The sequence below is a fragment of the Dipodomys merriami genome, unplaced genomic scaffold, assembly GCF_024711535.1.
Source record: "Dipodomys merriami isolate MVZ:Mamm:240054 unplaced genomic scaffold, mDipMer1.0.p SCAF_8, whole genome shotgun sequence".
NCBI classification, from domain to species: Eukaryota; Metazoa; Chordata; class Mammalia; order Rodentia; family Heteromyidae; genus Dipodomys; species Dipodomys merriami.
The window spans coordinates 51067160-51082063 of record NW_027206401.1 but is presented as its reverse complement, the minus strand read 5'-3'; the positions used below and the strand labels follow the sequence as shown (position 1 = coordinate 51082063).

At 37.3% G+C, this 14904-nt stretch overlaps 1 protein-coding gene across 4 annotated transcripts in view; it reads right to left on the bottom strand.

The window, feature by feature from the left end:
* The window catches only part of Snx14 (sorting nexin 14), an 80082-nt gene that overhangs the window by 42248 nt on the left and 22930 nt on the right, over positions 1-14904 (bottom strand). For all 4 annotated transcript variants that reach the window (XM_070010837.1, XM_070010839.1, XM_070010838.1 and 1 more), the window contains exons 5-8: positions 11472-11515; positions 9735-9822; positions 5233-5317; positions 2054-2210 (exon numbers count right to left, since the gene is read on the bottom strand). In XM_070010837.1, the coding sequence (XP_069866938.1) occupies positions 2054-2210; positions 5233-5317; positions 9735-9822; positions 11472-11515 (374 nt within the window). The remainder of the gene's footprint in view (positions 1-2053; positions 2211-5232; positions 5318-9734; positions 9823-11471; positions 11516-14904) is intronic.

Sequence of the window (14904 nt, the reverse complement as noted above, 5' to 3'; positions counted from 1 at the left end):
GGCACTGTCCCTGTACTCTTCAACTCAAGGCTAGCACTCTACCACTTAAGCCAGAGTGCCATTTCCGGTTTTCCAGTGGTTAATTGGAGATAAGAGCCTTATGGACTTTCCTGCCTGTGCTGGCTTTGAACTGCAATCCTCAGATCTCAGCTTCCTACTAAGTAGCTAGGATTACAGGCATGAGCCACCAATGCCCAACCCATCTTTGATTTCTAGGATCAGTTCCCAAGAAAAAATTCTTTTTTTTTAAGGGACTTTTTTTTTATGGACTTTCTATGTCCTTAATAATTTAAGAGAAATAACATCTTCAGGGACAAATGTGAACATTTATAAAAGAACTACTAGAGATTAGGATTATAGTCTTCATTATCTTCATTGAAACAAAACCAAAGGACATCTGAATACATCACACTCCTTCTCTTCAGCGTAAGTGAGTTGTTAAACCCACACACCAATTGGTTACAGCTTGCCCCATCTTTATCGATTTTCATCAGTTATCAACTAGGTGCATAAATTTTCCTGTCCACTAGGTGCATAAATTTTCGGTGCATAAATTTTCCTGTCCTAGAAACAAGGAGAAAATATTTGTTGTCTTCTTTTCCTTCATGAATAAAGATTTCAAAAAATCCAAGTATCCTAGTTAAGAGTAATAATATAAATCTCTTTTTTAACTTTTATTAAAACTAAACACTTTGATGAATCACTTCTAGGAATATAACAAGACTTTCCTTGGGTAAATATGAATCTCAGAAGTAATTTTTTACTTTCCATAAAGAGATATTTAAGGGCTGGGAAGGTGGCTCAGTGGTAGAGCGCTTGCCTTGCATACATGAGGCCCTGGGTTCAATTTCTCAGCACCACATAAGCAAAAAGAAAAAAGCCGGAAGTGGCACTGTGGCTCAAGTGGTAGAGTTCTAGCCTTGAGCTGAAGAGCTGAGGGACAGTACCCAGGCCCAGAGTTCAGGCCCCACGACCAGACCCTAAAAAAAAAAACAAAAAGAGAGAGATTTTTAAAAACTACTGGACAGGTGTTGGACTGTCCTACTACTTTTGTTCCATACATTGTGGATTCTGATCATCTATACGTCAGAAAGCCAATGACTTCCAGATAATCATGTAACTGCTCTCTTGACTTTACAGGCCCAGTCTCTCCCTATGATGGAGAAAGAGGTCACCCTAGAATATATACTACCAATGTCAAATTGCTTAGGAAGTAATAACTTCCAGCCAGGAAACAAAACACTTAATAGAAAGGTTGTTAGTTCTGAGCAGTCCAGGATCTAGCAAGACCAGAACTGCACATGAAAACAGCTGAAGCATTTGGAGGAGGTATGAGAACAATGGCTTGCCATCATCCATGTGAAGCCAAGCTGGGACAAGGCAGAGGACAAGTCCAACTGGACCTGTCTACATGTGTCCTGGCCTGTGCAGTTTATCTCTGTGTTATATTCTGTGTTATATTTTCTTTATATAATAGTTTTAGTACCTCCTAAATAAGTTCATTTTGTGGAAGTATTACTTCCATCTTGTTTTCTTTCCATGATGACATTTATTATCATGAGAGGCGAAAACAGCATATCCAAGAAAAAATTCTAAGGAACACAGAACACCAAGAATATTTAGTACCTAAATCGTCATTTGAAGATGTAATAATTATTTTTTTCAAATGAAATACTGTTCAGCTTAAGGGTATTGCTCAAGTGGTAGAGTACTTGACTATCACATGTGAGGGCCTTCACTGAAGGCCCAGAAACATATTTTTAAAAAACAAAATCTTTGGTTAAAGATGTGTGTAGCTCAGTGATAAAGTACTTGCCTAACAAGTACAAAACCCTCGGTTCTATCCTTAGCACCAGAGAAAACAAACAAAAAAGTAAAATTTTTACACTATAGAGTTCAAGTTTTAATGAATTTCTATTATGATAACAAATAGCAATAGAGATATATATATATAGCATCTGGACATATATGGCAAATGTATGACATGCCATACAGATGCAAATGTACACTTCAAACATATACAGATGCTACTGTGGTATTTTCTAGTCTATACCTGCAGTCTGTTGCTTTTGGAGGCAAGATATAAGGAAAAAGTAACTCAGTAAGCTTCCTTAAGTATTGTAATTCATCTCTTCGACTTCTTAAAGCCACATGAAGCTCTGGACCGTATTCTTCTAAAGCTGCTTGCTGTAAAAACTCCGTATTTTTTACTGGAAAGATAAAATTTAAGTATTAATAACCGAAGTGAAAATCCAGTAAAAAAAAAAAAAAATATATATATATATATATATATATATATGTAGAGAAATATCACGATGAAACTCTATTGTTCAATAGATGCTCAATAAAATAAAATGACTATGAAAATAAGTAACATTAAGTAACTTCAGCTATTTATGTTAACATAGAAAAACATCCAACCTAATTACTCCTTTCCTAGCTCTTTTTATTTTCCAATGTGTATTTTAACAGGGAAATTGTTCAAGTAGTATATAAAAGAAAGAAACTCTTCTCCTGTGATAAATTTATTGCAATATATTTGTAATAGGCCATTTTACAAGGCAAACAAGAATTTAACTTCCTGGACTCTACAAATTATTTAAAGCAACAGTAAAAATGCTGGATCTATGGCTCAAGTGGTAGAGTAACTGCTTAATAAGCACAAGGTCCTAAGTTCAATTCCTAGTACCGTCAAAAAATACTAATAGTAGCAAATAATTTTTAATTTAAAGAAAATCTATAGAAAATATCTTCTAGTATACACAAAACTTTTGCTAAAACAATATTTGCATTCTACAAAAACAAAAATTACCCTATTCAAAATTCTTTAATTATACTGGGAAAGTGGCTCAGGTGATAAAGTACCTGCCTAGAAAATGTGAGGTCCTCAGTTCAAAAAATTAAAAAAGCAACAAACAAAGCATTCTAAGGTGACAGTGGCTAACATGTACTCTTAGCTACTCAGGATGCCAAGATCCAGAGGATGGAGGTTCAAAGCAAGCCCAGGTAGAAAAGTCCAGGAGACTCCATCTCCAAAATGAATAGCAAAAAGCTGGGCTGAAGAGATAGCTAAAAGTCAGAGTACTAGCTGCATAAGTGAGCCAAGCAAGAACAAGCCCACAAATTCAAACCCTAGATCAGGCAAAATAATAGTGATGGTGATGATGATGATGATGATGATGATGATGCTTAATTATACCTATTTTGTGTCAATATCATTTTTAAAAAAACCTTTCAGAATCTTATAATCTTCCTTGGATAAGTTTTGTATGTTCAGCCAGAGCATAGGACACAGTGGTATAACTGAGGGCTAACACCCAGCCCTCAAGTACTAGAGTAGGCTTGAGGCCCTATATCCAATCCAGTACAACAACCACAATGAAACACAGCAACAAACAAGTATCAAGAAGAGACATGGAGAACCCTTAGCTACCTATTGCTAACATTATGGAAAAGTCAAACACCAGATACCAGTGGCTCACGCCTATAATCCTAATTACTCAGGAGGCTGGGATTTGAGGATTGCTGTTCAAACCCAGATCAAGCAGGAATGTCCAAGAGACTCTTATCTACAATTAACTACTAAAAAGCCAGAAATGGGGATGTGGCTCAAATGGTAAAGTGCTAGCTTGAGCATAAAAAGTCAGGACAGTGCCAGACCCTGAGTTCAAGCCCTAGGAGATCCAGCAAATAATAAAAAAAATAAATCATAACTACAGACATATTTTTCTGTGAGTTTTTTTTTTCTTAGTTATAGGGCTTGAACTCTGGGCCGGGGAACTGTCCCTGAGCTCTTCAGCTCAAGGCTAGTGTTCTACCACTTGAGCCACAGTGCCACTTGTGGTTTTCTGATGGTTAATTAGAGCTAAGAGTTTCACAGACTTTCCTGCCTGAACTGGCTTTGAACCTTGACCCTCAGATCTTAGCCTCCAGAGAAGCTAGGATTACAGGTGTGAGCACTGGTGCCCAGCCATATTTTTCCTATTTTTCTGCTGGCAAAGTAGCCTTTGAAGGATGGACAACAAATAGATTACTTCTCCAGTATTTTTGCCAGTGACAAGACAATGCTTTTGTTGTTGTTGTTTTCTTTTTGTTTTTGTCAGCTGTGGGGCTTGAACTCAGGGCCTGGACACTGTCCCTGATCTCTTCTGCTCAAGGCTAGCACTCTACCACTTTGAGCCCCAGCTCCACTTCTGGTTTTTGAGTAGTTAGAATCTCACAGACTTTCCTGCCTGGGCTGGCTTTGAACTGCAATACTCAGCTATCAGCCTCTTGAGTAGCTAGGATTATAGGTATGAACCACTGGAACCTGGCATACATAAAATAAAGTGTAACTTGAAGTGTTTCTTATAACTGAGGAATTACTATTACCAAAGGACAAATAAACCAGTAGTTTGAGATAATTTAACATGAACTCTACCTATAGCATAATTTCCCAAAATTTGCTCTGATTAACTGAGATTATGAAGGAAAGAAAAATGGCTCCATGGTCAAGGAATTTGGGACATGCTAGACTGAATTTAAAGCTATTTGTTTGCTGTAGAACTACTCACAGATTTTGGAACCTACTAAAAATTTCTTGGACAGGAAGCCAATAGACATTAATGATCATCTCTGTGTAATAGTATTTATTCTACAGAACACATTTCACAAAGCACTGACAAAGCATATCAAATGCTAACACAAGAAAAACCTCAGTTTAACAGAAGTATAGAACACAAAAGTAATTCCGTTAAAAAGGAACAGTTTAGCTTGAATTTACAACAAAAAATCCTGTGAAGATTTCATTTAATCAGAAAACTCTTTCACTAAGCACATGCTTTGTGTAAATACTGTCAGTCCTAAGGTCTATAACTGCAATAACAATTATAACTCTTACTAGAGAATTAACATGAGAATTTTGGTATGTAGAAATTAACATGGACTAGAACAGTTCAAAAATGTTAAAATCACCAAAGAGAAAGGAGAAAGAGATGCAAGAGATGCCTCAGAGGAACAAACTATCATTCAGATAAAGACATTCACCAATAATATATCGAAAAGTTTAAGTAATTGTATTTTAATTTTCGGAGAACCTGGAGTTTTCACATCTCCATAGTTACAGATGACTGAAAAGAATTTCATTTTAAAGCATTTATGCATTTAGCAGTTGATGTGTCAACATCAGATACTTCAAGTGAAAGCTGAATATAAAAACAACACCACTGGTACTATGATGGAAAACTGTATTACCTTTCTGTCTGGCTTTAACTATCACTTCTATATGCTTCATTGCTGCTTTTAATAATTTCTTGGTTATAATAGATGGAATATCCACCTAGAAAATTCAACATAAAAATGAAACTATAGAAATAATTATCATGAAGTTGCAATGGCAAGAACACTATATTTAAGATACTGGAACACATCTTAAAAATTAAGAGTTATGAAGAATATAGTAGGGGCATTTTTGAGACAGTATGATGAATATACTCAATAGTAGATGAGTTAAAATTGCTAAGAGTAAATTTCAAATATTCTCATCACAAAAAATGTTAAGAATCTGAGACGATGTATATGCCAACTAGTTTCATTTAACTAACATTGCATTAATCTATTATAACATTTTATATCCTATAAATATACATGATTATAAATTGTCAACTTGTAATGAAACTTTTTTAACTATAGGTATTCTGAATATTTCCTACGTGCAACTTAAAAGTCATACTAACTACAATATTATACAGTTTCTTTGCCACATTATGAAAATATGCTAAAAATAAAAATTAACGTGTTCCAAATGGGTGAATTATATAACATGTAAATTATAACTCAAACCTGTCATTGGGGCTGGGAATGTAGCTTACTGGTAGAGTACTTGCCTAACATGCATGAAGACCTAAGTTCAATTCCTTAGTACCACATAATAGAAAAAGCCAGAAGTGGCACTGTTGCTCAAGTTGTAGAGGGCTAGCTTCAAGCAAAAGAAGCTCAGGGACAGTGCCCAGGCAGAGATCAAGCCCCAAGACTGGCAAAAAACAGGAAAAAAAAAAACTCATTAAAAAAAAGAGGGAGACCAGGGGCTGGTGGTTCACAACTATAATCCTAGCTACTCAAGAGGCTGAGACTGAGGATCACAGTTCAAAGCCAGCCTAGGCAGGAAATTCCATGAGACTCCCAATTAAGTACAAAAAAAAAAAAATTGGAAGTGCAGATGTGACTGAAGTGGTAGAGCATTAGCCTTAAGAGAAAAAGCTCAGGGACAGTGCTCAGACCCTGAGTTCAAGCCTCAGGACAGGCACAAAAAGGAACATATATGTATAGTCATTTACACAGACATGTATAAATATGTGTGCATATGTCATACTCCAAGTAAGAGGTGCTATTATTTTGAATCCACTAGGCTATCTCAAACTCAATACTCAATATTAATTTTATAATACTCATTGTTAATTCATTGGAAAGAGAATAACATTTCAAGTTGTAATTTAAATGTATCATTAACCATCTCCTATTTCTTTACAATTGTTTATTACATTCAATTTACTTTAAAACAATTGTTTCCAGAGCCTTTGTTTTTTTGTTTGAGCTGGTCCTGCTAGACCTCCTGGCAGAGGCACTGTCCCTGAGCTTTTGTGCTAAGGACAGAACTCTACAACTTAAACCAGAGCTCTATTTCTGGCTTTTTGGTGCTTAAATGGAGATAAGAGCCTCACAGACTATCCTACCAGTCTGGCTTTGAACTTTGATTCTTTGATCTCAGCCTCCTGAGTACTTAGGATTATAGACATGAATCACAGGTGCCCCTTGAGAACCATTTATTAAAACATGATTGGTCTCTCTCCCTTCCAGAACACCCATACTCTGTTATAGAGCCCGTCTTGCTTTCTGGCTTGTCAGTTTGTCTTACTCACTCAATAAAGCTCTGCAAAGTTTTCTTACCATTTAAACAAAAGATTAATATTTACCATTTTAAAAAAATGTGGCCATGCACTGGTGGCTCACACCTATAATCCTAGCTACTCAGCAGGCTGAGATCTGAGGATCATAGTTCAAAGCCAGCCCAGGCGGGAAAGTCCGTGAGACTCATCTCCAATTAACTGGAAGTGGTGCTATGGCTCAAGTGGTACAGCACTGGCTTTGGCCTCAAGAGCTGAGGGATAGTGCCCAGGCCCAGAAATCAAGCCCCATGACCAACCAAAAAAGAAAAAAATCAAAAAATGTACACCTACACTTATCATCTCAGCACTCAGGCTGAGAACATCTGCCTAGCAAGTATATAGCCCAGGGGTCACTCCCCAGGTACATCCAAAATAAAGGTTAAATTCAGCCCTGAGAAGGATTGAGGCAAGAGAGAGAACTGTAAGCATCAGACCAGCCTGGACTACATCGTAAATGATTGTGTTGCAAAAGCAAAAACAAAAAAACTGAAATCAATTGCAAAGAAAAAAAATCATGGTAAACAAAGACATGCACAAAAAGAACCGAAATTCAATAGCAGTCCATCACTATAATAACCATTAAGAGTGATAATGTAGCTGTGGGGCAGTGGCTCATGCCTATAATCCTATCTACTTAGATGGCTGAGATCTAAGGATCTCAGTTCCAAGCCAGTGGGGTCAGGAAAGGCCATGAGAGTCCTATCTTCAATTTTTTGAAGCCTAAATGTTTACTGAGCATATAATGAGTAATATACATGCTTGCTAACACTTAAATTTTATTGTCAAGGTGATGTACAAAGGGGTTACAGTTATGTAAGTAGGGTAATGAGTAGGTTTCTTGTCAAACATTGTTACCCCCTCCCTCGTTTTTCTTCCACTTTACCACCACCACCACCACCACCACCACCACCACCACCACCACCACCACCACCACCATCACCACCACCATCACCACCACCACCCCCAAAAAAAGCCACAAGTGGTGCTGTGGCTCAAGTGGTAGAGTGCTAGCTTTGAGCACAAAAGCTAAGACAGCATCCAGGCTCTGACTTCAAACCCCAGAACTGGCACTCAAAAAAAGTGGTAAGGATATATATCCTTAAATACATATTAGCAAGCATAAAAGCTATTCTATTTGTTATTTAAATATTTTCCTATAACCTGAGGGTGAAAATGGGAGAAAAGAATAGAAAGGGTGACACTGATCACAAAGTTCTGTATTTATACTATGGAATGTCAACCTCTTCCTACAACCACTTAATTTAAAAAAAAAAAAAAAAAGATTTTCAGCCTGGAGCTAGTGGCTCATGCCTTGTAATGCTGGCTACTCAGGAGGCTTAAATCTGAGGATCATGGTTTGAAGCCAGCCCAGGCAGGAAAGTCTGTGAGACTCTTATCTCCAATTAACTACTAGAAAATCAGAAGAAAGAGCACTAGCCTTGAGCAAAAAGAGCTCAGAGACAGCACTTAGACCCTGTATTCAAGTCCCATTACTGACCAAAAAAAAAAGTATTTTCTTCTGTAAATAAACATTACTACACAAAATGATTTTTCCTGGCTGTGTAGTTTAGATGTGTTTTATTTATTCAACAATAATTCAATCAGTGGAAATTAATTTTTCTTCTCCCTACTACAAAGTAAACTGCAGTAAATCTTTATACATTTTTATGTACATCTACTTCCTTAATTACAAATACACTTTTTAGGGGCTGGGAAGGTGGCTCAGTGGTAGAGTGCTTGCCTTGCATGCCTGAGGCCCTGGAGTCAATTCCTCAGCACTACATAAGCAAAAAGAAAAAAGCCGGAAGTGGCGCTGTGGCTCAAGTGGTAGAGCGCTAGCCTTGAGCTGAAGAGCTGAGGGAAAGCGCCCAGGCCCAGAGTTCAGGCCCCACGACCAGACCCCAAAAATAAATAAGTAAATAAATAAAAAAAAATACACTTTTTATGTACATCTATTTCCTTAAAATATATTGTAAAATGGAGTGTTAAATTTGGAAGTACAGATGTCTGTAACTCTTAATAAAGATTACTAAATTTAGTTGGGTATGGTGGTGCATGTATGTAATCCCAATATGAGAGATATAAAGGACCTCAAGCACTAGGGATCTCAAACTCAGGACAGACTAGACTGCAAGAATAGACTGAAAGACACTGTTTTAGCACATGCATGGTCTTGGGTTCAGTTCCCAGGACCTCAAATTTTGAGAAAAGGAAGAAACCACCCTTGATGTAAGGAACACAAATTTGGATTTGCATTTGTTTTGCAAACTTCTCACCATTATTAGTATATATTAATGTTCTTTCTTATCTTTCCCAATTAGATAGATAAAATATTATAGCAACATATATTAAAAACAATTTGCTGATTGTATTATTTTTCAAGTGGCTATGGAATCATGTAGCCAAAATGAATCTTTATTAATGGCTGACACATATTGTCAAAACATTTATCTTACTGAGCTAAAAAAGTGGCAGACATAGTGTTTCTATATAGCAAACAAAGTACAAATATATATCAGCCAAAACACAAACACAAAATATGGTCCCCTAAAAAAAGCTTTAAAAAATAGATCATAACCACTGCCTATTTACTCTATAAATTCATCTAATTTAAACAGGAATTTCCTCTACAGTTGTCTTTTCATTTCTGATTTCCAGAAACCAATGTAACCCAGTATTAAAGAAAACATAAATGACCAATGGATCAGAAATAATTCATTAATCTTTTAATCTAAAAACAAAGAAAAATAATATTTAGAATAATCAATCCATAATGCCCTAAATCCCAAATTTCTCATTACAAATGTATACCTTGTGAATCCTTCGTATTAAAACAGATGCAAAAAATCGTAATGTTATTCTCAGTTCATCAACAAAGGACTCATCATCTGTCACATCCCTTCAATGGAGAAAAGCAAACATTCAGAAGTTTGAAAAGATACTGTTTTATCTTCTTGAAACCCAAAGAAAGAATAAAATTTCCTTTTTCTTAATTACTTAATTGTTCATTTTATTCACAAATAATACATTTTATTGTAGAATAGAAAAAATGTAATTCTAGCAGCAAGTTGTGATCACCATTAACTAAGTTATAGCACATCTTTCCTTGCTAACATATACATGTACAGGTTTAACATCTAAGACCATTTTCTAAGCATCAAAGAAAAAAGCAATGAATATTGAAGAAACAAAAGAATATAAGATTGCCCATGTAATTGTAACCCCTCTGTACAGTATTTTCACAATAAAAAAAAAAAAAGAACATAAGATGTTAAGGTAGTTTAAACTAAAATTCTAACGAACTTTGTCTGAGGAAGTACTTTTCATTTTCCTGAAATGTTTGATGTCTCTAGCAAAATTAAGACATTTTCCTAACACACTCTAGATTTAACTCAAATACTAACATGCTTTTAATTAGAACTTATACTGAATTATTATACTGAATTATACTGAATTAATATAAAATTGGGGCAGATGTTATAGAGATTTACGGGCTGGCTTTGAACCATGACCCTCAGATCTCAGCCTCCTGAGTAGCTAGGATTATAGGCACAAACCGCTGACAGACACTCAGCTTCTTGGGCATTTTTTATGTCCTGAAAGGTACATGCCCATTGTGTTCTGTGTACACCAAAACCACTTACATGGGAGGAAAAATATTAAATTTCCACAGAATCTACTGCAATTATCTTTCAATTGAACAAAACACTTGATTTAGATTACCCCCCAGCAAATACAATTGTTTCAAATGTGAAAACTATACCAAAATAAAACTATTTTTTTGTGTGTCTCAAGTTCTCATTATATAGGTCATGATTGACTTTCAACTCTCCGTATCTTCCTGACTCAGCATTCTAACTGCTAGGGTTGCAGGCATGTGCCACTATGACCAGCTCATCAATAGTTGATTTTTATTAGGATTTTGGGGCTTCATCTCCAGGTCTTATGTTCTTACTAAGCTTTTTCTCTCACAGATGGTACTGTGCCACTTGAGCCTTGACTCTAATTCCAAATCATCAATGATTTTTTTTTTCTTTTTCCTAAAGTTTAAATTCATCAATAATTCTCTTTTGTTTGTTTTTTTTGTCAGCCATGGGGCTTGAACTCAGGGCCTGAGAGCTGTCCCTGAGCTCTTTCACTCAAGGCTAGTCCTCTACCACTTTAAGCCACTGTGCCACTTCCGGTTTTCTAGTGGTTAATTGGATAAGAGTTTCATAGACTTTCCTACCCAGGCTGGCTTTGAACCATGATCCTCAGATCTCAGCCTCCAGAGCAGCTAGGATTACAGACATAAGCCACCAGCACCCAGCTTATCAATGATTCTTAACTGCAGTCAATTATGTCTTCCAGGTAATATTTGGTAATCTCTGAAAATATTCTTTGTAGTTAGAATGAAGGTAAGAAGAGGAGGATTATACAGCTGACATCTAAGATCTGGCCTAAGCTGTCACAAGTTGAGAAATTCTGACTTAAACTGAAAACACGTTATTAGCATACTTAGTATTAATCACTACATTAAAGAAAAAAGACCTCATTCAAAGAACATACCTGTACCATGGATAAACGAAGTTTTCCAACACTAATTCAAGAACCTGCATAAAAATAATTTTTAAGGAAAAACAAAATTAGTTCTGGGAAAATTACTTAGTAACATATAATAAATACTAAATGTAATACTAAAATTGGTCTTTGTTAATACACACATATACATATACATACAGAGAGACATGCTATTATATTTTGTCATAATATATATTTCAACATTTGAAAAAATACTTGGAAAGTCATGAAACTAAATATTCCTATAATTAAACAAAATGTTTACAGTGTTTTTTTGTTGTTGTTGTTGGTCGTGGGGCCTGAACTCTGGGTCTGGGCACTGCCTCTCAGCTCTTCAGCTCAGGGCTGGCTAGTGCTCTACCACTTGAGCCACAGCACCACTTCTAGCTTTTTCTGTTTATATGGTGCTGAGGAATAAAACCCAGGGCCTCATGCATGCAAGGCAAGCACTCTACCACTCAGCCACCTTCCCAGCCCCTAAAGTATTTTTTTTTACTTTATTACTTCATTTTTTTAAATTTTGAAAATATGCACAGATGGATTACAATTACATGAGCAAGGTAATGAGTACATTTCTTATCAAGCATTGTTGCCTCCTCCTTTGTTTCCCCTTCCCATCCCTTCCCATCTCCTCTTACCCCTGACCCCCCTATAGTACTCTTGATACTAAAACTTCCCTGTACCAAAAACAGTTCTTTGGAAAGGTAAGTAACAGGTCAAGAGCTTTTTGTTTTGGTTTGGTTTTTTTTACATTCCTTTCTCTGTGTCTATATTCTTAAATAAGATATAGAAGCAGGCCAGGAGTGGTAGCTCATGCTTATAATCCAAGCTACTCAGGAGGAGGGCTATATTGGGCAAAAATTTAATGAGAACTCAAGCAATGGGTAAGCATATATGTACAGCATCAATGGGAGGCCACAGATTAGAGAACTGAGGTCCAAGGTTGGCCTAGGCACAAAACACAAGATCCTACCCAAAAACTAAAGCAAAAAAGTCAAGTGACCGGAGTCTGCCTAGCAAGCATGATACCCTAAGTTCAAACCCAAGTACTGTCAGGGGGAAAAAAGAAAGAAACAACTAAGAGTTATAAGAGATCAAAATTAGTTGTCAGAAGCTAGGCTCCATTGGCTCACACCTGTAATCCTAGCTACTCAGGAGGCTGAGATCTGAGGATCACTGTTCAAAGCCATCCCTTGCAGGAAAATCCATGAGACTTTTATCTCCAATTAATCACAGAAAAAGCCAGAAGTAGTGCTGTGGCTCAAGTGGTAGAGTGACAGCCTTGAGCAAAAGCTTAGGGACAGCGCCCCAGGCCCATCAAAAAGAAATTGTCAGTGATGAGTTTTAATGGAAGGATAGTAACTAGAAGACAAACTGTAACAATATATATCACCAGTACATTTACCAAAGTAGACTAGGTGCGTTCTTTGGCCACAGTAGCAAAGTATGTGAATTCATTAATTTCAATATAAAAGCAACAGTCATTTGGATTTTTTTAACTATAAGAGTTAAGCATTAATTATATTAATTGGAAAAAGCAATACTTATAGACAAAGATAATAAAATTTAGAATGGGGACATTAAGAAGTTATCTTTAAATATTTTTTCCAACATGCAATCATCAAATTCTACCGAATTTCCTTCTGTTGTTGTTGTTTATTTTTGGTGCAGCTCCTCGGACTGGAACTCAGGGCCTGGGTACTGAGCTTTTTTTTTGTTGTTCAAGGCTATCACTCTACACTATAGCCACAGCTCCACTTCCAGCATTTGGGAAGTTCAATTGGAGACAAGAGGGTCACAGACTTTCCCAACAGAGCTGGCTTCTGTAAGGTCTGCACAGGGACATCTCCCTACCTTTTAGCTAAGTTTCTGCCCAGTATCTGTTACCTAGGTAACTGGCAGACTGCCCCACTCCGTGCACGGTGGAGAGGCATGGCCCGAAGGGGAGACCCACCCCTGGGCCAGTATTTACCTAGGTCAGGGACAAGAAGAGGTGTGGCCAGGTGGGGGAAAGGTGTGGCCACACTGGATGTGGATGTGACCTCAGGGCCTGGGACCCTCCAATGGTCAGATGGGAGGCATGTGACCAGAGATGGCCCAGGATGTGAACTAGCAGGAGGGGGTGACTGCTTCCAGGTCTGGCAGTTACCTAGGTAACACAAATACTGGGTGGAAACTTAGCCAAGAGGTAGAGAGGTATCCTTGTACAGACCTTACAGCTTCCACAATACTCAAATCCCAGCCTTCTAAATCGCTAGGATTACAGGCATGAGCCACCGGCACCTGGTCTGAATTCACTTTCTGAGCAGCTCTTCTTGTCCTCATCTTGTGTCCCTTCATATTGAAGCAAAAGCCTCTGAATTAGTCTAACTGCTTCCAGCTTGCTCTCCTCCAAAAGGCACTAGAGTAATCTAAAATGTGTACTTGAGCATATTACTCCCTCATACAAAACCCTCAACGTATCAAAGCACAACACATGAAAGAAAAGGAGCTGCACTGATTTTGAAGAGCTCTGCAACTGTGACCACTTACTTCCTTTCCACCTCCCACAGCATCCTGTGAGCCACATCTAAAGCACTAATTATACCATTTGAAAACCATTCGCTTCTAGATCAATCAATTAAATCTAAACTCTGTCAGCATAACCTTCAAAGTCTTTTGATTTCTAAAGCACTACATAAAACCATAGGGTTGGGAGAGAATATTTTGTTTGTTGCAGAACTAGGATTTTAACTAAGGGTCTAGCACTTGCTAGGTAAGTGCTCTACATCTTTTTTTTATTTTTTTTTATTTTTATTTTTTGCCAGTCATGGGGCCTGAACTCTGGGCCTGGGCACGGTCCCCCAACTCTTCAGCTCAAGGCTAGCGCTCTACTTGAGCCAAAGTGCCACTTCTGCCTATTTCTGCTTATGGGTTGCTGAGGAATTGAACCCAGGGCCTCATGCATGCAAGGCAAGCACTCTACCACTGAGCCACCTTCCCAGCCCCTGTGGTCTACATCTTAAGTCACAACCTTGACCTTTCTGTATTTTATTAATTTTCAAAAAAGGTCTTGAATTTATGCCCTGGCCAGCATACTTCTATTTATACTTCTTGTGTAGCTATGATGACAGATACTTGCCGTTGTGCCCAGCATTTTAATGACTGAGATGGGGGTCTTACAGCCTTTGCCCAGGCTGGCCTCAAACTGCAAACCTCTCAAATCTCAACCTCAAAGGTACCTACGAGTACACTTATGAGCCACTACAACCAGCTATACTAAGTTTTTGAGTGCTGCTATCAAATGCAAAAAAAGATTAAAACACTCCAAATTCCTGTTTACTTTTGATAATATCAATAATAGCACCCATTTTATACACTGGGTATAGATTACATGAAATAATGTATATATGCTCAGTACAGATCTAAAAATGCAATAAGG